We start from the raw sequence: 19960 nt of genomic DNA, 5'->3' as shown, positions 1-19960 counted from the left end.
CAAGACGTAGGATGCATCGGAACCATGATCAAATAGACAGGCTCTAGAATAGAGGTGTTTGACGACAAAAGTCTGGTATATACGCGCCAAGTATAATCGCCCGACGTAAAATCACAAACACAAAGACAACAACCTGCCGCTTTCCGCATTCCAAACCGAGATGCTACCAACCAATCCATATAATCCCCCGCCGTACATGTATCCCGTGCCCAAAACACCATAACCGAACCGTCACATGTCCCTACCGATACAAGGGCGCTGCCTCAATAACGCCTAATCCAACCCGGACAGATGATCCAGGCTGTCCATACCGAGCGAGTCAAACCCCCCTGTGTCCATCTCGTTCATATTGACCCCCCGAAACACAAACATGGAAGGATCACTGATCCCCTGGTTCCTGTTGCGGCCATTCGGGGCCGGGGGCTGACTGGCGCCAGCGCCGAGCCCCCATGTCTGGAAATTCTGCTGCCAATTCACGCCGTCCTTCAGGTACCAGTCTTGCCCATCGATGGCGTACAGAGAGTTGGGCGACACTTGGCGGCCCCCGGAGCGAGAGGTCGGCGACGGGCCTACTGTGGCGTGCGCGTGGACGGGCGCAAAGGCCTGCGTGTAGCTGGGCATGGTCCGTGTCCCCGGCGAGACGGCCCACGAGCTGATATTCGACAGCGGATCACCCATGGACATGGACGTGGCCACGAGTGGTTGCGCCGTCTGCCGCGGGTCTCGGCTCTGCATGTTCTGCAAGTTTGTGGGCACCCCGACTCCGGCCATGCTGCTCATCATGCCGGCGGGCATGCTTGCAGGAACGTCAAGCGCCATTGGTTGGGATACCGGGTTGCTGTACTGATTCGGCGGCGTGTACTGTTCTTGGCCGTTGGTTGTCGGTGACTGCGCGAGGGTGTCCGGGTGGGGTCGCGGCGACCGTGTAGAATGCCCCGACCCGTTTGGCGAAGGGACATCGGAGATACTGACGGTCCCGTACTTCTCATCGGCCCGCTGCAGCACAAGCGCAGCCTCTTCGGGCAGCTCAACCTTCCACTTCCGCGCGAGCACGCTCAAGGTGCTTAGTGCCCTCCTTGCGCACAGCCAATCCTCGGATATCTCCTCTAAATGCTTCACTCCGTGGATAATGTCCCGCTTGGCCGTCTTCTCTGGCAGGTGCAGAATATGTATCGTGCAAGCAGTCTGCACCATATACACGGCAATGTTGCAAATCTGTCTGAGATCGTACAGCTTTTTGTACAGGCGCATGAGCTTGGAGATGGCTCCGGCGTTGGCACCGCACATCCGCCACGGGGAGACGTGTGGCGGTAATGGCGATGTCGCTGGGGTGTACTTGAGGAACGCTTTGAAGAGGTGGATGTACTGCAGATGGAAAAACATACTGTGATGTGTCAGCCGGCCAGCCCTCGTCAGGCCTCCCCGGTTTACTTACTGCATAAGAATGACGTGCGGTAGCTGGCCATCCTTTGGTTCGAATTCGTTCGGTAGTTCCTTTTTCCACTCCTCCAGCCGGCGGTGGAGCTCGCTGAGCTTCTTGACCTCGATATTTCTACCGGTTGACCGCCCGATGTGGTTGGGGTGGTAGAAGAAGAGCAACAGATCGCTGCTGATTTCGCAGAGCTGACTCAAATGCAACCCGACCGCCCGCGTCCGGGAAGGCTGCTTCGATGACTGGTCGAATCCGTTCTCCGTGTACGGCGACCACAAGTTTGCATCTTCGTCGGGGAAGACGTCGTATTTGGGAACATTGTAAGTGTTCTTGGGGATCTGCGGTAGCCGGCCGAGATAGTTGGACCAGCACTTGTCGAAGAGGAAGCAGCCCCAGAACGTGATCCTGCGCGCGTCCACTTCCTGTTCGTCAAGCGAACCCTTATCCTTTGCCGTCCCCCCGAGGTTGAGGTTGAGTCCAATATCCTGTGCCATGCGGAAACTCATGCCGCTGTACACCCACCCATTGGCCTCTCGGCCGCACCCTGCCTCGCGGACCGACATGAGCGCCAATGCTTGCACCGTGGCGAGCTTGGGTTTCGCGTACTCATCATTCTCAACGATTAAGCGCTTCGCCTCATTAAAGAAGTGGTCGCCCTTGGTTCTACTGTCCCCAGGGACAGCAAAGGCGCCGGTGGCGCTGGTGAAGTGGCATCCGAGGGCCAGGATGACGTTGACGAGCAAGGGCGTGCAATACACAGTCGTCCTGGGCTGGCCTTGTGGTTTGCCTTTGAGGAAGTCTCTGTAAAATAGGGATTTGGAGAGGGTGGCAAAGTAGGGATAGTGCCAGTTGAAGTACAGGTTGATCAAGTGGATGATCAATTGCGTGTCCTTGGTGACCTCGGTCCAGCTGGTCGTTGGCTCTTCAATTGAGAGGTAGCCGTCGGATTCAGGCTCATCGAGGTCATCCGACTGGTCGCCTAGATAAATCAAATGTGACGTGCCGCCGATATAGCGAACAGAGCCATTCTCAAGGCGAAGCTCCCCCATCTTTCGCGCAAGCTCCCTCTCGCCCTCGACCGGCTGGTTTGCGGCATATTCATCGTCGGTGCCGCCATCCACTCCGTCCGAGTCCCCTCCGTCGACCTCGTTGTTGAGTATGGATTCTGCTACGGCGTCGAGGCTGTCGCATGTGCGTATCTTTCTTACTATGGCTGGCACGTCGTCCTCGGAGGCGTTCAGGATGGCCTCGATCAGCACCTGGAGAGTCGAGTTCCGGGCCTTCATGCTGTCTGTCTTTTCGCGGTACACACCCTTCCTGCGGTGGTCCGAGTTTGGGTCGTAGACACACTCGGTGCCGTAGACGCTGGCACAGGCTGCGCAGCTAGGGACGGCGCCATCGCACTTGGACTTTCTCTTCCGGCAGGCGATACAAGCCGTGCTGACACATCGCCGCTTCTGGTTGGCGGGATCGGCGGCGCGTCGCGTCTTCTTCTTGGAGGACGACGGAGTTGCTCGGGATGGTTCGGCGAAGGCGCCGTAGTCGTCCTGTCCGCCCGGGTGGAGAGGAACCGGGGGTGTGTCGTGGCCGGCCATTGCGGCTGCGGGCGGTGCATCCGGCTTTCGAGGCGGCGGCGACTGTTGGCGCAATTCAGGGGAGCCCCGCGAATCCGGAATCCGGGGTTGGTGGGGAAATCGGCGGTGTTCCTGGCTAACTTGGGGTTGACACCTCGCGCTCTTTTTCGGACGAAAAGTGAGCGAATGTCCAGCTCAACCGACAACTCCTGACGGCCTGCAGGCAGTTGCTTTTCGGTAGATCGGAATGCGGGGGCCAAATCAGGAACAATGGCTGGGGGTCGTGCTGGTCTGGTTCTAGTGGCCCACTTGCAACAGTCTAGGGCCTAAAAGAGGTATTATCGTAGGTAATTGTTACCTAGTCACGTTTAGGCGAACGCGGACGACGGGAGCAACCAAACAAGAAAGGTTTCCAATCGCCCTTTTATCTGATCGGTTCGCCTTGCAGACAGCCTTGGCAGCATGCGGGTAATCAACTAATGCTGGCGACGATGGCGAAAGGAAGGGAGAGTGGTCCAGTGGTCCACGGGCCCTGACTCGATTGTCAAGGTCCCGCCGGTCGACATTCAGCAGCCGTCGATGCCATTACTCACACTATATACTTGAACCCAGCATGATGGCCACACGTGCGGTGGCCGCTGGTTTGGCTTTGTACACCGCTTTGTAGCATCGGGATCTCGCTGTGGATGGGTTCGGGATGAAAAAGGCGGGGTGGGACTGCGGCTTTTCCAGGTTCCAAAATATCTCCGGATGCTCTGGGGCCGCAGCCCGCAGGGCAGGGCAACTCGAGCCCGCTTTCCATGACATGCATGGGTGGCGAGCCCACGGGCGATTTGGCCTGGACCAAGGTGTGCGGCGGTAATTCGAGCCGGGGGGACACGGAAGGGTTGCGAGAAGGTGCAATTCAACTGGCTGTCGAAGCATGTAACAATAAGCCGAGAATTGGCGGGTTGCTTCTGTCTGCGCTGCCCTGGAGCAGAAACCGCTCACGTGCCGATGAGGCTTTTGGTGTCCTCCCTGCTCGAGATGAAGAGAAAGTTAGTGCCCGATATCCCGATATGAAATCTTCGTGGAACAATACTTCAATCAAAACTTCCAAACCTTCCTCAAAGCCCCGCGGCGAGTTCGACGGCCCACGGCAACCTAGTCCTAGTTCGTCATAACCTGAAGGTTGCGTCACCAGAGGAGAGACTTATGCCGCCAAGACTGGGGCACAAAACAGATGGAAGGATCGGCGGGGGCTGGACCCAGCGTGGGGGCGCTGTGAGACAAGTCAAGAAATGCCAAGAGTGCACTACCCGGTAGTCGCATAGCTGCCTTGGCTGCTCACCTTTTCTTGTAGATCCCGAATATACCCCGGCTAAGTGTTATATCCAGTAGGTACTTTGTATGTACACTACATACCTCCATACTTCCATACTCCCTGGCCTGCCGGGTTACCGAGTTGAACATCACCAAAAGGACTCTCCCTTCTGGGCGGGATCCAAAGCATCACGGCCGCGGAACAGTCAATATGTTGGATCCTATGATTTATAGCATGGGTGCGGTTGATACCATCGTTCGATCTCTGACCAAAACAAATTGCTAAGGTCGCAAGGCGATAATTACAACACACTTTCTCGTTTTCGCTCCGCTCCGTGCTCAAGCCGAGCACGCTGCGGCGAATTCTTGTTCTTGCCGCCATGGGTTCTGCAACCCCCCAGCGCCCCCACTTACGCGCTCACTTCCCAATAATTGATCCAACATGTACTCACTCTTCTTAGGCATCTCTGGCGACCAGGTATGGGCCCCTACCTTGTCCAATGGACTCAAGAAGCTTCCCTGTCACCGGCTTGAGCTAAGGATGCAGAGACAAGCTACGGTATATTCGTATGCTCTGTTAGCACTAGCTCCTTGTCTCAGTATCCCCCGGGAATGAAACTAATTCAGTAACTTCATCTCTCGAGCTGACGCGTTTTCGCCGGTAGCGGCCATCGTCAAAGCGCGCCCTCAGGCTAGGGGGAGGGGAAACACCCGGGAGGCTGAGTGGTGCTGGGATTACAGACACGGGCCCGCTACGGTACCTAGGTAGCAAGGGCTTTACGAGCTTCTTGCAGGCACGCACCACGGCAGTCACGGCAGTGACAACAGACCATCAACCCCCCCCAACCCATCCAGGCCCTACGACACTCCCTGCCGGTGACACCATCGCTGCAGCCAGTCTTATCGTGCTCACTCGTGCAGCGACTACTATGACTACTACCACGACTAAACCTGACGGCAGTCATACTATGGATGCAGTCATCCTCATCGCTCGCTGTAACTGGAACGGATCCTACAGCGAATGCTACCTCTACAGCGGATGCCGACGCAGCTGCCGACTGATCCGGGGGGCCAGCCCTGCTGCTGTCGACGCTACCGCTCCTTCGAAAGCAGCTACGGTTACAGCGGCGCGTGTTACACGGCGAGTACGGATTGGCCACCCGCTATTCGTAGCTGCCCCTCTCGTCGTGATCGCGCGGGCGACTCATTCCGGAAGGGCACTAGGGAACCGGCATCGGGCCGTCCCCCTTTCAAACGTGGAGCTCTCAGCGGTCACGCCCCTGCTAGGTCTTTTGGTCCCGCGCTCGACGGTAGGCTACTTCCGAGCGGATAAGTCCAAGGTGGCCGTGAAGAGAGGGGGTGGGGATTGTTGTTGAGATGATGGTTTGGGCAGAAGCGACACACTCTCTCTATTTTAACACCAGTAGGCCGGAATAGCCTCTCCCAGATCATGCCTGTGTGGTGGGACAGACAGGAGTCCCTCACACCCTCAGTTAAACTGGAGGAGCGAGAGGGGCTTCCTTCACGAAAGGGTGTGGAATCAGTATCCCTTTAAGGGGGGGGGGGGGGCTTGCCAAAATGTACCACTAACAGACCAGCCTATCGCCAATTAATCAGCCCGGCTAGTCCCATTTGTTCCCGTTGTTTCCGGCCGTCGGCTACCTACCCCGAATTCGTTCTCCCCCCCATGTCTTCTTGCCAGGTTGCTAGCAAGCCGCGTGCAGCAGCGAATCGAGAATGGGCTAGAAAACGTCAAGTCAAGCATTTCTGCCAAGATCCATCATGCAAGAACCTAACAGGGGAATAAATGTCGTGCAGCACGAGGCAATCTTGGCATTTACGAGGCCAATTTTCTCAACGGGGCTCAAACATCCGGTCGACAGGTCCTATAACTGGCTACAGGCCCAATAGCTTGCTTAACCTCGGCTTGATCCGGGGCGAGACGGGCTGGGTGAGGGGCTACACAGGAAACCATTCCATGTGTTGTGGCACCACACCATGTTCGGTGTATGTGCGCCTCCGCGGGGCCGGACTTGACTCAAAATCGACGACAGCAACTTATAGGTAACGTTATGATGGAGGCTGAGCGGGGCGGGCTCTATTTTATTCTTTTCCAAAGCAACCTTTTTCAAGCTGGCTGTCGGCACATCCGCAAACCGCGATAGTGTACATTTTCCACCCCTTTAACTGCATTTCCACCACCCCCTTGACGGCCGCAGCGGCCCACTTATATTTGCTGGCTGGCAAAGAACTTCTTCGACTCGGTACACCTCTCGCTCTTGCAGCCCGGACACCTCAGGCCCATCTGCGTCGAGCACGCAATCCCGCTGGTGAGGTGTGACTTGGCCAGGTCAGCGAGCGCCTGGATGAATACCGGGCTGCCGTTCAGGCTCTCCACACGCTTGACCGTGTCGGCGTGCCCTGATTCGCCAATAACTTCTTCATCAAGCTCGTAGAGGGTTTCAATGTGGTCGGAGGTAAAGGCGATTGGGATGAGGAGGAGGTCCTTCTGGCCCTTAGCGATGTAGTCTTCCACCGAGCTTGATGTCTGCGGGCCGAGCCAGGGCTGAGGGCCGACCTGGGATTGCCAGCACAGCCGATAGGGGTTAACGTTCTTCAAGCGGTTCATCACAGCGTGGACGGTCGCCGCCACTTCGGCGGGGTAGGGGTCGCCTGTAACCGTGTTAGTGTCGTAAAGTGAAGCGGCGATCAGCGGGAGTGCTTACCCCTGTTCACCACCGTCATGGGCAAACTGTGCGCCGAGAACAACAGCACAACCTTGTCCCGTTGCTCCGCCGGGTACTCTAGCAACTTGGCTTCGATGTTCTGGGCAAATGCCTCGACCAAGCCCGAATGCGCCGGCCACCGGTCAATAACGCTCCACTTGATGGTGCCATCGCTCCCGTCGTCCAACGGCCCGGCCTTGCCCTCCAACCGCTGCCGCCATTTCCACAGCTCGTTCAAGCTGCTTCCCGTTGTCGAGCATGAGTATTGCGGGTACTGTGTGAAGGCGACTGCGCGACCGCCGCGACCATTGCCAAACCCGTCGGCCAACATTTGCCGGTACATGTCCTCGGTGAGCGGGTTCGCGTAGCGGAAGGCCACGTAGGGCTTGTGCGGCGCAGTCTCGGGACAGATCTTGTCGAGAATCTTGCACATCTCGGCGCATTGATGCTCGGACCACTTGCGGATGGGCGAACCGCCGCCGATGGCCGCATATTGTTTCTGGATCTTGGGCGTGCGCCGCTTGGAGAGGAGCGGGCCGATGTAGCCTTGGAGCCGGCCAAGGGGGATGAGGTCGCCGTCCGACTGTGTGAAAGTTAGCGACGTGAAGTTGGCAAATGGTATTGGAGAACACGGGTCTACCCACGAATAGCCTGCTCAGGAAGTCGCCCACTTCGTCGGTCGTTGACGGCCCGCCCATGTTGAGGAAGACCATGGCCGTCCCGCGCCCAGAATCCCGAGTAACTGGGTGAGCGGGCGTTGCAAGCCATCGTACTTGGTGCGCCGACGGTTTTGTGAGTCCGAAGGTCCGGAGGGGCCGCATCGCGGCGGGGAGTCGGAGGGCCATATCGGAGCGGACACAGAGAACCCGAGGCAACTTGGGCGGAAGGAAGAGGGAAGCCAACGTGCGAAAAAATAACAATAATAACAAAAAACAAAAAGGACAATCACGCAGCCAGGCTAGGAAAGTCCAATTGACTCGCAAAACGGAATCTGATACCTTTTTGGAACGGTGGTGGCGAAGGCAGGAAGGAAGGCCAGATCACTCTCCACTCCTACTCTCCGGGCCCGTCGGCGACGGCAAGATCAGAGACCGACAACTTGCCTTCTTGGCATCGCCCATGGTTGCAGATCCGCGGGGATATTGTGGCCAATCAACATTTATCAATTGCAGTTTGCACTCTCAAGGTTGTCACATGTTCTGGCGTTAGGCAGGCGTGTCAGCCTAGAATCCCGTCGCGTTGTTACTGCACTTAGCACTTATCCATCTTTCAGCCAACCTTTTGCGCCGCCTTTAAAATTGAACACGACAACACACAGCAAACAACTCCAACTCTCAAACCCGAATCGCGCATACATTGAAACACATCAATCAGGCTTCTGAATTGTCAATTATTTAACTATGGCTTGGGGCGGCGATGACGACAGGCGACTAGATGCAGATGAGGGAGAGGAAGAGTTGGATGAGGCTGTGGGATTCCCCAATCATATCTTCTGGATCTTTTTTCTAACATTTTTTAGGATTACAAAACACAAAAAGATGCCGTGTTGTTTGCGATTGATGTCAGCTCGTCGATGCTCCAACAACCCCCTGCTACGGACAAGAAGAAGGCCGATAAGGACTCGGCCATCGCCGCGGCCCTAAAATGCGCCTATCAATTCATGCAGCAGCGCATCATTGCGCAACCCAAGGATATGATGGGGATTCTCCTCTTTGGCACAGAAAAGTCAAAGTTCCGCGACGAGGTTGGGGGGCGCAGCTCTGGGTACCCTCACTGCTACCTCTTCACGGATCTTGACGTCCCCGCAGCTGAAGATGTCAAGAGTCTGAAGGCATTGGTGGAGGAAGGCGAAGACCCAGACGAGGTGCTTGTCCCGGCCAAGGAGCCCGCTTCCATGGCCAATGTGCTCTTTTGTGCCAATCAGGTGTTCACCACCAACGCAGCAAATTTCGGCTCCCGAAGGCTGTTCATCATCACGGATAACGATGCTCCACACGGAAAAGACAAGGCGGCAAAGTCTGCGGCAGCCGTACGCGCGAAGGATCTTTACGACCTTGGTGTTGTCATTGAGCTTTTCCCCCTTAGCTATGAAGGCAAAGCCTTTGATGTGTCCAAGTTCTATGACGTAGGTTAGCCCTGGTGGTCGACTTGACGCATGCTGACCTTTTGATTAGGACATCATCTATCGCGACCCGGCCACTGAGGCTGGTTCTTCAGACGAGGTCAAGACCTCCAAATCAGGCGATGGCTTGAGTCTCCTGAACTCCCTAATATCCAACATCAATTCGAAACAAACACCGAAACGGGCGTATTTCTCAAATCTGCACTTCGAACTTGCGCCCAATGTCACAATATCAGTGAAGGGTTACATGCCTCTTCATCGACAACAACCTGCACGCACGTGCTACGTTTGGCTTGGGGGAGAGCAAGCGCAACTTGCTCAATCCGAGACCATCAAGGTTGATTCAGCCACCCGGACTGTCGATAAGTCCGAGGTGAAGAAGGCGTACAAGTTCGGTGGGGAGTACATTCACTTTAAGCCTGAGGAGGCCGCATCCTTGAAGAACCTCGGAGGCAAGGTCCTTCGAGTTATCGGGTTCAAGCCGCGCTCTCTGTTGCCGACGTGGGCCTCGGTGAAGAAATCCATCTTCATTTTCCCGAGCGAGGAGCAATTTGTCGGTTCCACCCGTGTATTCTCCGCGCTGTGGCAGAAACTGCTCGACTCGGACAAGGTCGGAATCGCATGGTTTGTGGCCCGTGAGAACGCAAACCCGATCATGGTGGCCATCATCCCTTCTAGAGCGATGGATGATGAAACATCAGAGACGCCATATCTCCCAGCGGGACTCTGGCTGTATCCTCTGCCCTTCGCCGACGACGTCAGGAACGTGGACTTGTCGGCACCGCCAAGGCCTGCCGACGAGCTCACAGACAAGATGCGGGAGATCGTGCAGAACCTCCAGCTACCAAAGGCCATGTACAACCCACTCAAGTACCCCAACCCGTCATTGCAATGGCATTACAAGGTCCTGCAGGCCATGGCGCTGGACGAGGATGTGCCAGACGCCTTGGATGACGCGACAATCCCGAAATACAAACAAATCGACAAGCGGGTTGGCGGGTATTTGGCTGAGTGGAAGGAAGCACTCACGGAAAAAGCTGGCGGGCTCATGAAGAGCAGAGCGATGAAGCGCGAGGCGGAGGACGAGGATGTCAGTCGGCCGCTAGCGAAACGCACCAAGCCCGCCGCCCCTAAGAAAGCAGCGGGGGGCCATATGAGCAATGCACAGCTCAAGGCTGCCCTTGAACAAGAGACACTCAAGAAGATGACGGTGGCAGAGCTGAAAGATGTGCTGGCGAGCAAGGGGGTCAGTGCAGTTGGGAAGAAGGCTGAGTTGGTCGAGAAGTTGGAGCAGTGGATTGAGGAAAATGTGTGAGCTTAGGGAGGATCTTAACTAGGTACCTAGTCGTTGGCCTCCGCTGTTTCGACGAGTTAGTTAAAGTTATGATTTACGAACGCGATCTCGTGATGTTTTGAGTGACTTTGTAACTGGGCCATAGTTTGAGAAGATTGAAGGTAAAATTTATGAAAATCGCCGAAATAATACATTTATACGTACCTAGTGTACATTGAATGTGTTTGTTCCTATTCCTGTGTATAATACGGATATGGAATCAGCTCTTTCCTGCATCTCCAAAAGGGCCCCACTGACCCCACTATATATATCTCCTTCCTGCTCTGACTGGTGCTCCAACACACGCAAGCACGCGGCTGCATGTTCTGAGCTTCAACATTCCCGCGCCCACAAGGCGACTCGATTTTCCGGCGTCGGCACTTGCAACGTATCGCGCCCCACCACGAACGAGAATCCCGGCATCGCATTCGTTATCGATTCAAGTTCATGGGCACCACCCCTTCTTTTTCGCCCAAATGAGGGCACACCGCACAGTCTGATCGAGAAAGGCGACCGACAATGGAGGCGCTGCTGGGCGCTGGCCAGTCGAACCCGGCCTGCGGCTCTGTAGCCGATCTCCAGGCGCAACTACGCGATCTACTTCACAACCGCGTCGCCGAAACGCGCGCCGACCACACCTCGGTGACGTTCGAAATTCGAGCCACTGCAATTTTCGATCTCCCCGTTACCGAGACGGAAAATGAAACTCCCGACGGCGTGTCGAACGCCGATCCGCTGCTGGGGTCGACCGCTGTGCCCGCGGTGAACGGGAATCCAGGCCAACCGACGAGACGAGTCAATGCCATTGATGCCCTCGTCAACCAACCAGTCGATGACCCGGCTCTACAGACCACAATTGCAAGGCAGATCATCTTGTCGCTGAAAGCGGTGGATTCGAGCAATTGGACGGTGCGCCAGGTCTCGCGCACCGAGCAGGGTTGGACGTTCACCTACATTTGCAAGGACTCGTGGCAGTCATGGAACCGCCAGGCCTCCAAGACGCCTGCGAAGACGGCCATTGGAGAATGGAGTGAGAAGGGCGGGCAAGATCCGGTTCATTTGGGCAAGTCTGCCCGCACTTTTGTTGCGGTACCAATTGTTACTAACTGGGCCTTCTCAGCTCGTCCGGCCTTCGATTGTCGGGGTTCCGTTAAGATCGCCTTTTCCAAATCGACCAAGACCATTGATGTGAAATACGAACATACCCCGATCCACAAAACCGTTGCGCAGCTGATAGAACTGCTTGTGCCGCCGCCCGTCGCACCGATCGTCAAGACCCCAGCGAAGAAGGCCAAGGAGCCAAAGGCACCAAAGGAGCCGAAACCACCGAAGGAACCCAAACCGAAGACTCCGAGGCCTTTGAAGAAGCGGGCGGGAGAGAACGGTATCGCGGAAGGAGAGGGCTCGCAACCTAAAAGGAGCCGCAAGAAGAAGGACTCCCTCGCGCCAGTCGCGCCTCATGGTGCTGTTCTGCCCCCAGAAATGCCGGGTGCCCTTCCAGTGGGCGATTCATCAGCGCGCCAGCTCTATAACACTCATACAGGGACTTCCGATGGTCCGCAACCCGGCGGCTCGGGAAGTTATCCGGAGGGGCTTGTGAACGCTGCAAACGACGCGGCTGCGGCATCCGTAAATAGTGAGGTTCATGCGCATTCAATCCTCAATCTGCCTCCGGGCGAGGCCGCAAGGCGGCGGGAGGTGGCGATAAAACTGCTCAGTGACAATAATCTTGATCCAAAAACTTTATCAGCCGAGCAGTTCAACATCTTTGCCAACCAGTCGCCGGATTTGCAAAGCGACTCTCTGGCGATGTTGCTAGAATATGGTGCCGAGAGATTGCGTATAGTTCATCCCACGAAGGATGTATCGAGCTCCGGGCAGTCAACTCCCAACAATGCGCACAATCCTAGCCCAGCAACAGTGACTCCGCAGCCGGTGGGTCCGGAGGGATCGCGGGGGGGGCCGGGGGTAGGGGGTGGGGGGGCGGGCGGGGCACAGGGGTCTGGGGCCGGCGGAGGGGGGCAGGGGCGTATCTGCGGTAACTGCCGCATTAAAAAGTACAAGGGCAAGGTTCGTAGTTCGCCTTCTTGTCCACTCAATATCAAAACTAACAACAGTGCAGTGTGACAAGGCAAAGCCATCTTGCTCCATGTGCGTCGGGGAGGGCGTCGCCTGCGTCTACCCTCCTTCAAAGCCAAGGCAAAGCAAAGCGGCCGAGGCAATTTCGGGAGCCGCCGAGCAGGCCGGCGCGGAGATTCCGAACGACGAGCCGGATGGTGTGGGGTCATCAGGCCTTGATACTGCGCCAGTGGTCCAGCCGGTTGAGGAGCCAGCTCCAGCCCAAGAACACTACGATGGCCATCTCCACCAAGCAATGAACGTGCAGGCCCCCGAATCAGCGGTTCATGAGGCTGAGACGCCGTCAGATGTGTTCAACCAGGTCCATGGCATTTATCAGCACCCCTCCGGACTAAGCTTTCCGCAAGTCAGCGCCACTGGCTCCACGGAACTCCCCCAATCCAATATTCAGCCGGCAGTAGAACAAGGTCACATGCCAAACTCAGGGCCGGAAGTTCCTGAGGCCTCATTGCACGGATACACGCAGCCTCAACCCCCAGCAGCTCATCAAAAGCCAGCCCCTGCGGTTGGCCGGGGCAGGCGTGGAAGCTCGGGAACCCAGGCGGCAGCACCAAGACGCAGTCTCCCGGCCGGCCAGCCTGTCAATGAACGTAACACGAGCGTCCCAACGGACAATCAAAATGCGTGGCAGTCAATGTCTAGCACACCTACCCAAGCAACGACGACCTCGCCGAGGCAAGCCAGGGCTAAGAAACCTGCGCCTGTATCACAAGCCTACGACGACTCCCGACAACAGCCGGCGTCAGCTTGGGGAAGTGCTGGCCAGTCCGTCGTGACCCAACCAAGCCGCAACTCCCCGATCCAGGCCGCGGTTCAGCCTGCTCGCGTCACATCGCGTCAGAACAATCGTTCTCCTCCTACTGCGGCCCAGCCTAGTTCAGTTCAGCCTAACCCGGCTCAAGATTACAGCTATAGCCAAAATCAAAATGGCAATATCCAGGCTGAGCCCTCCAGTGAGCGCGTGTCGTACCAGCCGTATTCTAACCAGACTCCCAATCAGTCGAGCTCGTACTCGACTGACGGTTATGATACTCGAATTCCCAACACAACATCATCCACGTACCCTGCGACAGCCTCGCAAAACGTGGCTTCATCGTACTCTTCCCACCCGGCAGCAACGACAAGCACGGCTCAATGGACGTCAACCCCTCAATCCAGGAATACGCATGCGTACAACGCAGCTTCTAACCCCCCGCAGTCACAGGCACTACAGGGCTTCAACGTGCGACCGCCGCCGGCTCAACCTAGGGCCTCCTCGAGCGCGTATAGCCAACAACTGCAGCAACAGCAAAGACAGCAGCACGGGCAGCAGCACTCCCAACAACAACCGGGCTACAACGGGTACACCAACAACTTAAGCCAGCATCAACAGCCGCAGCAACAAGCCACTGGCAACCAGCAAAATTGGGGTTACGGCTTCGGGGCAACAGCTAACAACGCGGCTCCTGGCTACAACTCGACGACGGTGGGGGGTGGGAACAATTCCTACCCCGCCGCGGCCAGCACCTCACATAGGCGTGGGCACGCGGGTCGCGGTAGCCACGGTCACCAGGCACAGCAACAAAGGTCGGTGAACCTGTCGAGCCACACCTACAGCAGCATGGACGGCGAACAATCACTGTATGACTTGCTCAGGACTAACCCGGCCGGATAGGATCTGGGGTCGGATTCGATCTGATTCACGTCCACGCCCGTGGGGGCGGCTGTCACTGGCTCTAGGTGGTACTAGTTACTCCGCCTCCCCCGAAGGTGTGTTTTGGGCGCACTATTATGGCTTCTGCATTGCGTCCATGATTTTTCTAGGAGGGCCAGAACTATTAGTTGCACCTCGGTGCTCCAATTGGCGAAGGACCCTCCTGGTCTTGTTGAGTCTTGTTGGTTTATATAAGAGCGATCCTTGCGGATCACAATCGGGTTCCCCCATCTTGCTCATCCGCCACCAACCTAGCCGGCTTTACTATAAAGTCCAACAGCGATACCCCCCGTCCACCCGCTCACTCTATCGGATCATCTCCGACAGCGTAACAGCTGGGGTCGCCCTCCACTCCGGAGACTTCAACCAGTAGCGCGGCCGTTTCTCGGTAAGCTAGAGGCCACCACGCCATCGCTCAGCAACATCTCCGTTCGCTAACCGAATCAACAGATGGGTTTACATGCGTGCTGCCTGCGAAGTGGGTCCTCTTTCCATCGCACCTAAGGGGCAAGCTCAGCGAACCGTCGACGGGGCTGGCGACATGCGAGGAAGCGGTGGTTGGTTGGTTTTTTAGTCATGGTTTATTCAGGCGTCGCGGTTTGTTTTTCGAACTGAGATACCCAAGATACTTTCGGGGCCAGGGAGATGGCTGATTGGGAAAGCTGGGTTCGTGTAAATCCATTGTAAATAGTATACCACTCGCTAGCGCATGGCAAGAATAAGCGGCGAGGAGCCATGGCCGCCAAAAAATAGCAAATAATAACTTAACCCCCCCAACATGTCACGAACAACAACGACACACGACATGCTCACATGATCAACCGATGCTATGTATGTGCTGTAGCAAGTGACAACCTTCTAGTGAAAATAAATTTTTAAAAACAAACCAGCCGAAAAACGCCGTCCAGATGTAGGATAATTTACAACCAAGCCCAACAGCTCAGTCGGACGCCCCAACCAACCAATCATGGATGTGTCGAAGGAGAGGGATTAAAATAGTATCCCATGTCCTATCCCCTCCTTCCTTGAGCTTGTTGTTTTGCTTTTTGTTTGCCCGTTCATCAAATGACTCAGATGGAAACTCCACACCCCCTATTGCGCCGCAACAGCCTCCGGCTTGCTATCCACCTTCTTCGCCGGGGGCGCGTCGCCGCCGTCATCCTCGCGGGCCCGCTTGCCGTTGGTGTCGCCGTTCTTAGTGGCGGTGGATTGGATGGTGGGCATCTGGACACTAGAGGGTTGTTAGTAAAATAGTGAGGGATTGTGGTATGGTTGGGTGATGCGGGGACATACTCGTTGGTGTTCTTCCGGGTCTCCTCGCTCTTCTTCTCGTCACGGTCCCGGTTGTTGTTGTCGCGGCCGCGGCCGCCACCACGACCACCGCGGAAGCCACGCCCGCCCCTCCCTCCCCTGCCACGGCCCCGACCGCCCTTGAAGCCGTTCCTGTGGCCATTCTCATCCCCCTCCGACTTGCCCTCGCGGCCGTTACGGTCATCACGACCCCGACCGCCCCGGCCGCCGCGCCCGCGGCGATCGGACCCGCGGTCCTTGCCCTCGAAGAAAGCGTTGCGCCGGTTGGTGTTGGGCTCGATCTCGCCCGCCTTGATCTGCCTGTTCTTCTCGTCCAGGTACTCCTTCTTCTTCATGATCAAAAGATCGTGGCCCTTCCACGTGGGCTTGGGGTCCAGCTTGACGAAGGCGTCGGCCTCCTCGGCTGTCCCGAACTCGACGAAGACGGAGCCCTTGAAGAGCTCCTCGGCGGTGCGCCGCAGCTTGACGTGCTTGACGTGGCCGTGGGTAGAGAAGAAAGCCTCGATGTCGAACTGGGTAGACGCCTCCTCGTCCCCGAAGCCCTTCGCATAGACAGACGCGGCCACGCGGGCCCGCTGGGCGTCGTTGGATGACACATAGGGCGTCTTGCGCTTGAGCGTCTCCTCGCCCTCCTCGCCTTCGACATCGAGGAAGGTGCTTTCGCGCAGGGCGGCGACGACGGCGCTGTAGGGCTGGAACTGGCGCATGCGCTTGAAGCTGGCGATGGTCTTGAGCGGCATGGGCTTGTTCTCCTCGCCGCCGGTGCTCTCCCACATGAACTTGTCGGTCGGCAGGTTGCTGTCGCTGAAGTAGAATTCAACCTAGAGAGCGAGGTCAGTCGGGACGTGGTCGCGCGAAGCATTCCTGTGGCGCGGGCGCATGACATACCTGAGCGCGGATCTTGACGGGGTCATCCGACACGGGCTGGGTGGTCGGATCGTACTTCCGGTTCTGCTTGAAATCCTTGTGGTTGATTCTGGCAGTCGTCTTCAGAATGCCTTCGGCCTTCTTGTCCTCGCCATTCTTCGCATCTTGCACACTATCGTCGGATTTTTCGACGGCGGTGGCCGTCTCCTCCATAGGCTGCACCTCAGCGGCCGCAGTGGCCACCTCGGGCTGCTCCTTGATGGCGGCGTCGCTCATGTCGACGAGTGGCTATGCGCCAGACGAGAGGTGATGGAAATGAAAGGAGAAGCGGGATTGAGCAATTGACAGTTGATGGAGATCTACCTGAAGATTTCGAGTAGATAAATGGTTGAAGGGGAAGAGATTTAGCTGATCTGTGTAGAAGCGAAAAGTCTGTGAACAGTTGAAGAAAGCTGGGTGCATGTGCCCTTGTTGGAGAGAGCGGCTGCACAAAATTGTTGGTGGGGTAGCGTCGAGGTTGTTCAGCGCCGCAGCAGAGTCAGGGGTGTATGTACCAGCTTTGAAAGAGTCACCGGAGTCGGGGACAGAAACAGTCAAAACAGTCAATCATGAGTAAAAATCAATCTTGTTGCCTGGCGGTTCGGCGAAAGCATCCGTCGATATCGCTAATCTTTGCACGCGATCAAGAACCACCAGGAGCCAATCTGTACTCTTGACATTTGAGTCCCTGATCCATTGGCGCGACCTCAAGAGGGTCTGTCCATTGACGAGCGCGTCTGCAAAAACCAAGCCGGCAACCCCACACTGCGATTGTCGCCTCTGTGTCGCTCAATTGGAGATTTTCAGCTTGCCTGCCGCCCCTCACCGCCCGCTCTCCCGCTCAAGCAGCTTATTGCAGATGCGCCAAGATTGTCTCCGCAACGGTAAAAGCCGCAGTGGAGTGGGGCCCGTAATAAATGGTGTAAATAATATTATTTAGGTATTTGCAGGACCGCCAACTGAAAATAAAATACAGCGAAATTTCACCCAGGAACCAGACCCCTGACCCTCACGTGAGCCGCGGCGTCGGGTCGAATTGGAGAGTGGGAAACTTTTTCGGGCGATTGCAGCTGTTCGTGGGAGAGCAACACCGCGGAGCCAAACTCCCTTAGCTCACTCGCCATTGAGGTGTCCAGATTTTTGGTGAATTGTCTGGCAGCTTAGCACGTTACATGACAAGGCAGGGCCGGTCCTAAACGACGGCGGGGGCCTCAACAATCCCACGGCAATAGCATCCTCCAACCTAGGGAACGGCACAACGACGACTACGACGACTACGACGCAGCTCTAATAGACTGATAGACAAATAGACGGTGCCGAAAACCCGCCCATTATGAAGCAACGCAGGTTGTTGAGGTTTCACGGCCTAAAGCGCCCCGTGGGTTCACACCCCCCCTCCCCTCCCCCGCCATTCCCTCTATCACCTCCCCCACCTATCGACTGACTTCGTTTGGCCCTTTCGTAGCGTATCCGCCAAACATGGAACAAATATAATTTGTTCAACCTTGCGCGCGCCCGAACGCCCTTCTTCCAGCCCAAAACGTTCTTCCAACAGAAATGGATATCCAAATCCCTGACCCGCGGCTACCACGGCGAGCACATTAAGGAATACCAGTGGGAGCGCATGTTTACCCGTCGCTCTCTTGCCGCCATCAATATGGACCCGGCTTATATGGCCAGGCATGACGGCAGCGAGCAAGCCACCGGCCGTGGTTCCGGTCAGAAATCGAGGAAAGGCCTGGATGTTTCAAACGTGCGGAACGAAGGCAACTCGACGAATCCGACGCCGTACATGCAAATGATGTTTGCCCCGATGGAACGCCGACTCGACATTGCCATTTTCCGCGCCCTTTTTGCTAGCAGTGCGAGACAGGCCCGTCAGTTTGTGCTGCACGGGGCCGTCACGGTGAACGGAAAAAAGGTACATTTTTACCCCGAACGACACACCGCGGCCCCGCGCGAGATGGCTTTTCGAATTCGAATTCGCTAACATGCCCGAACCACACCAGATGACATACCCCGGCTACCTCCTCAACCCGGGTGACATGTTCCAGGTCGAGATCGAGCGGGTCATGGCAGCAACTGGGAAGCCAAAAAAGAAATCAGGCGGTAGCCAAAAAGCGCCCAAAAACACCGAAGCGAACGAGAATGCCGAAGGCGAAGAAGGCCAGGCCGCCGAAGGAGAAGCCGCCGAAACTGTTGAAAGCGCAGCGGAAGGCGCGACAGAAGGCGCGGTAGAAGGCGTGGCGGAAGCGGCAGATACGGAGGCCGTCAAGTCGAAGCACTTTGAAACCCTCAAAGAACTTAAAATACGGGCCCAAAGGATCATGAAGGTGAAAAACCAGTTCATCCGTGCCAAGGAAAAGAAGGCCCTGCGCAAGATGCTCGTGCAGGTCAAGGAAACCCTGGAGCGCGGCCGGAAAGCCGACGATCCGACCGTGGCGGAGATGGACCAGGCCGAGCGCCAGCTGACGGACCTCCTCTCGGGGCTGTCCCTCTCGAGCAACCAGCACTCCACCGAGGCCAAGAAAGCGCGGATCGAGCTGAAGCGGCAGCAAGCGATCCAAGGCCCGGACATCAAGAAGTCGCTCGTCGGCGGCGGCACCATCCGCTCCGCCCAGCTCGGCCTGCTGACCCCCAACCAGCGCAATGTGCTCCTGAAGGCGCTACAGCTCGAGGCTGAGAACCCCTACGACTCCTCCAAGCCCTACGCCACCCCCTGGAAGCCGCGCGACTGGATGTCCCCCTTCGCCTTCATCCCCCGCTACCTCGAGGTCAACCAGAAGATCTGCGCCGCCGTCTACCTGCGCCACCCCGTCGCCCGCCCGGGCCTGTCCGAGGTGCCCACGCCGTTCGCCCCCTCTGTGTCGCAGTTGGCGTTCAACTGGTACCTGCGGAGAGGCTGAGAGTTCTGACGGCGCGGGTTTGGATGCTGGGGCTGGTGCTGTTGCTGTGTACTCGAGGGTCTTGTTGTTTTCGGTTGGGTGGGGTGGGCTGTGTGGTCGGGCGTGGGCAGGGCTTACTCATCAGGAGAGGAACATGAATAGAGCACATGGATGTATGTGTATAGCATGATGCCATGTATTCTAGGTGTAACTTGTACAATATGGACCTATTTGTCTAGTATTTGAAATGAATCCTTGGGACGTGAGACTACATCGTACAACAAATCAAGGTAGGTCCCCATATGTCGCTTCTGGTTGCCGTCACGTCAAACCATGCGACAAACCTAACCGTGATGGGTGTTAGGAAGGTGATATCGGGAAGGTGGGAGGGGCAATATGAATACCTAGCGTGGGGGGGAGGGGACCGTGACGTCTTTTCTTTCGACATTCCCTCCGAGGCGTTGGGCGAATCTCGACCGTCCACCGTCTCGAGGGTCGGGAAGGATGTTGTTGGTCCCTTTCATTTTCACGGGTTTG

General features: G+C 56.7%; 7 protein-coding genes across 7 annotated transcripts; 4 read left to right on the top strand and 3 right to left on the bottom strand.

Moving 5' to 3' along the window:
• Nucleotides 1-154: 154 nt before the first annotated feature.
• F5144DRAFT_231950 (fungal-specific transcription factor domain-containing protein) lies at nucleotides 155-3416 on the bottom strand. The gene is made up of 2 exons (XM_066783240.1): nucleotides 1436-3416; nucleotides 155-1384 (listed from the first exon to the last, which is right to left on the bottom strand). Exons 1-2 carry the CDS (start codon nucleotides 3025-3027, stop codon nucleotides 274-276), a joined length of 2703 nt encoding a protein of 900 aa, XP_066642928.1. The 5' UTR covers nucleotides 3028-3416; the 3' UTR covers nucleotides 155-273.
• A 1188-nt stretch (nucleotides 3417-4604) lies between these two features.
• F5144DRAFT_231917 (uncharacterized protein) lies at nucleotides 4605-5871 on the top strand. The gene is made up of 3 exons (XM_066783239.1): nucleotides 4605-4786; nucleotides 4858-4884; nucleotides 4974-5871. Exons 1-3 carry the CDS (start codon nucleotides 4751-4753, stop codon nucleotides 5682-5684), a joined length of 774 nt encoding a protein of 257 aa, XP_066642927.1. The 5' UTR covers nucleotides 4605-4750; the 3' UTR covers nucleotides 5685-5871.
• Nucleotides 5872-6535: 664 nt separating this feature from the next.
• F5144DRAFT_592710 (uncharacterized protein) lies at nucleotides 6536-7879 on the bottom strand (the record flags this gene model as incomplete). Its single annotated transcript, XM_066790388.1, has 3 exons — nucleotides 6536-6981; nucleotides 7035-7617; nucleotides 7679-7879. 3 exons carry the CDS (start codon nucleotides 7877-7879, stop codon nucleotides 6536-6538), a joined length of 1230 nt encoding a protein of 409 aa, XP_066642926.1.
• A 341-nt stretch (nucleotides 7880-8220) lies between these two features.
• On the top strand, nucleotides 8221-10660 carry F5144DRAFT_612377 (ATP-dependent DNA helicase II subunit 1). Its single transcript, XM_066791716.1, has 3 exons — nucleotides 8221-8503; nucleotides 8554-9159; nucleotides 9209-10660. The coding sequence occupies exons 1-3, from the start codon at nucleotides 8435-8437 to the stop codon at nucleotides 10469-10471; spliced, it is 1938 nt and encodes a 645-aa protein (XP_066642925.1). The 5' UTR covers nucleotides 8221-8434; the 3' UTR covers nucleotides 10472-10660.
• A 348-nt stretch (nucleotides 10661-11008) lies between these two features.
• Nucleotides 11009-14282, top strand: F5144DRAFT_491181 (uncharacterized protein; the record flags this gene model as incomplete). The annotated part of the gene is made up of 2 exons (XM_066785844.1): nucleotides 11009-12559; nucleotides 12612-14282. 2 exons carry the CDS (start codon nucleotides 11009-11011, stop codon nucleotides 14280-14282), a joined length of 3222 nt encoding a protein of 1073 aa, XP_066642924.1.
• Nucleotides 14283-15112: 830 nt separating this feature from the next.
• F5144DRAFT_231836 (uncharacterized protein) lies at nucleotides 15113-16978 on the bottom strand. Its single transcript, XM_066783238.1, has 3 exons — nucleotides 16521-16978; nucleotides 15615-16453; nucleotides 15113-15552 (listed from the first exon to the last, which is right to left on the bottom strand). Exons 1-3 carry the CDS (start codon nucleotides 16773-16775, stop codon nucleotides 15414-15416), a joined length of 1233 nt encoding a protein of 410 aa, XP_066642923.1. The 5' UTR covers nucleotides 16776-16978; the 3' UTR covers nucleotides 15113-15413.
• Nucleotides 16979-17865: 887 nt separating this feature from the next.
• Nucleotides 17866-19695, top strand: F5144DRAFT_231820 (mitochondrial 37S ribosomal protein uS4m). Its single transcript, XM_066783237.1, has 3 exons — nucleotides 17866-17920; nucleotides 18004-18459; nucleotides 18548-19695. Exons 2-3 carry the CDS (start codon nucleotides 18163-18165, stop codon nucleotides 19442-19444), a joined length of 1194 nt encoding a protein of 397 aa, XP_066642922.1. The 5' UTR covers nucleotides 17866-17920; nucleotides 18004-18162; the 3' UTR covers nucleotides 19445-19695.
• The last annotated feature ends 265 nt before the right edge of the window (nucleotides 19696-19960 follow it).

Source organism: Chaetomium tenue (genome assembly GCF_020726465.1).
Source record: "Chaetomium tenue strain MPI-SDFR-AT-0079 chromosome Unknown F5144scaffold_4, whole genome shotgun sequence".
In the NCBI taxonomy this organism is placed as follows: Eukaryota; Fungi; Ascomycota; class Sordariomycetes; order Sordariales; family Chaetomiaceae; genus Chaetomium; species Chaetomium tenue.
This window is presented reverse-complemented; position numbering and strand designations above follow the sequence as displayed.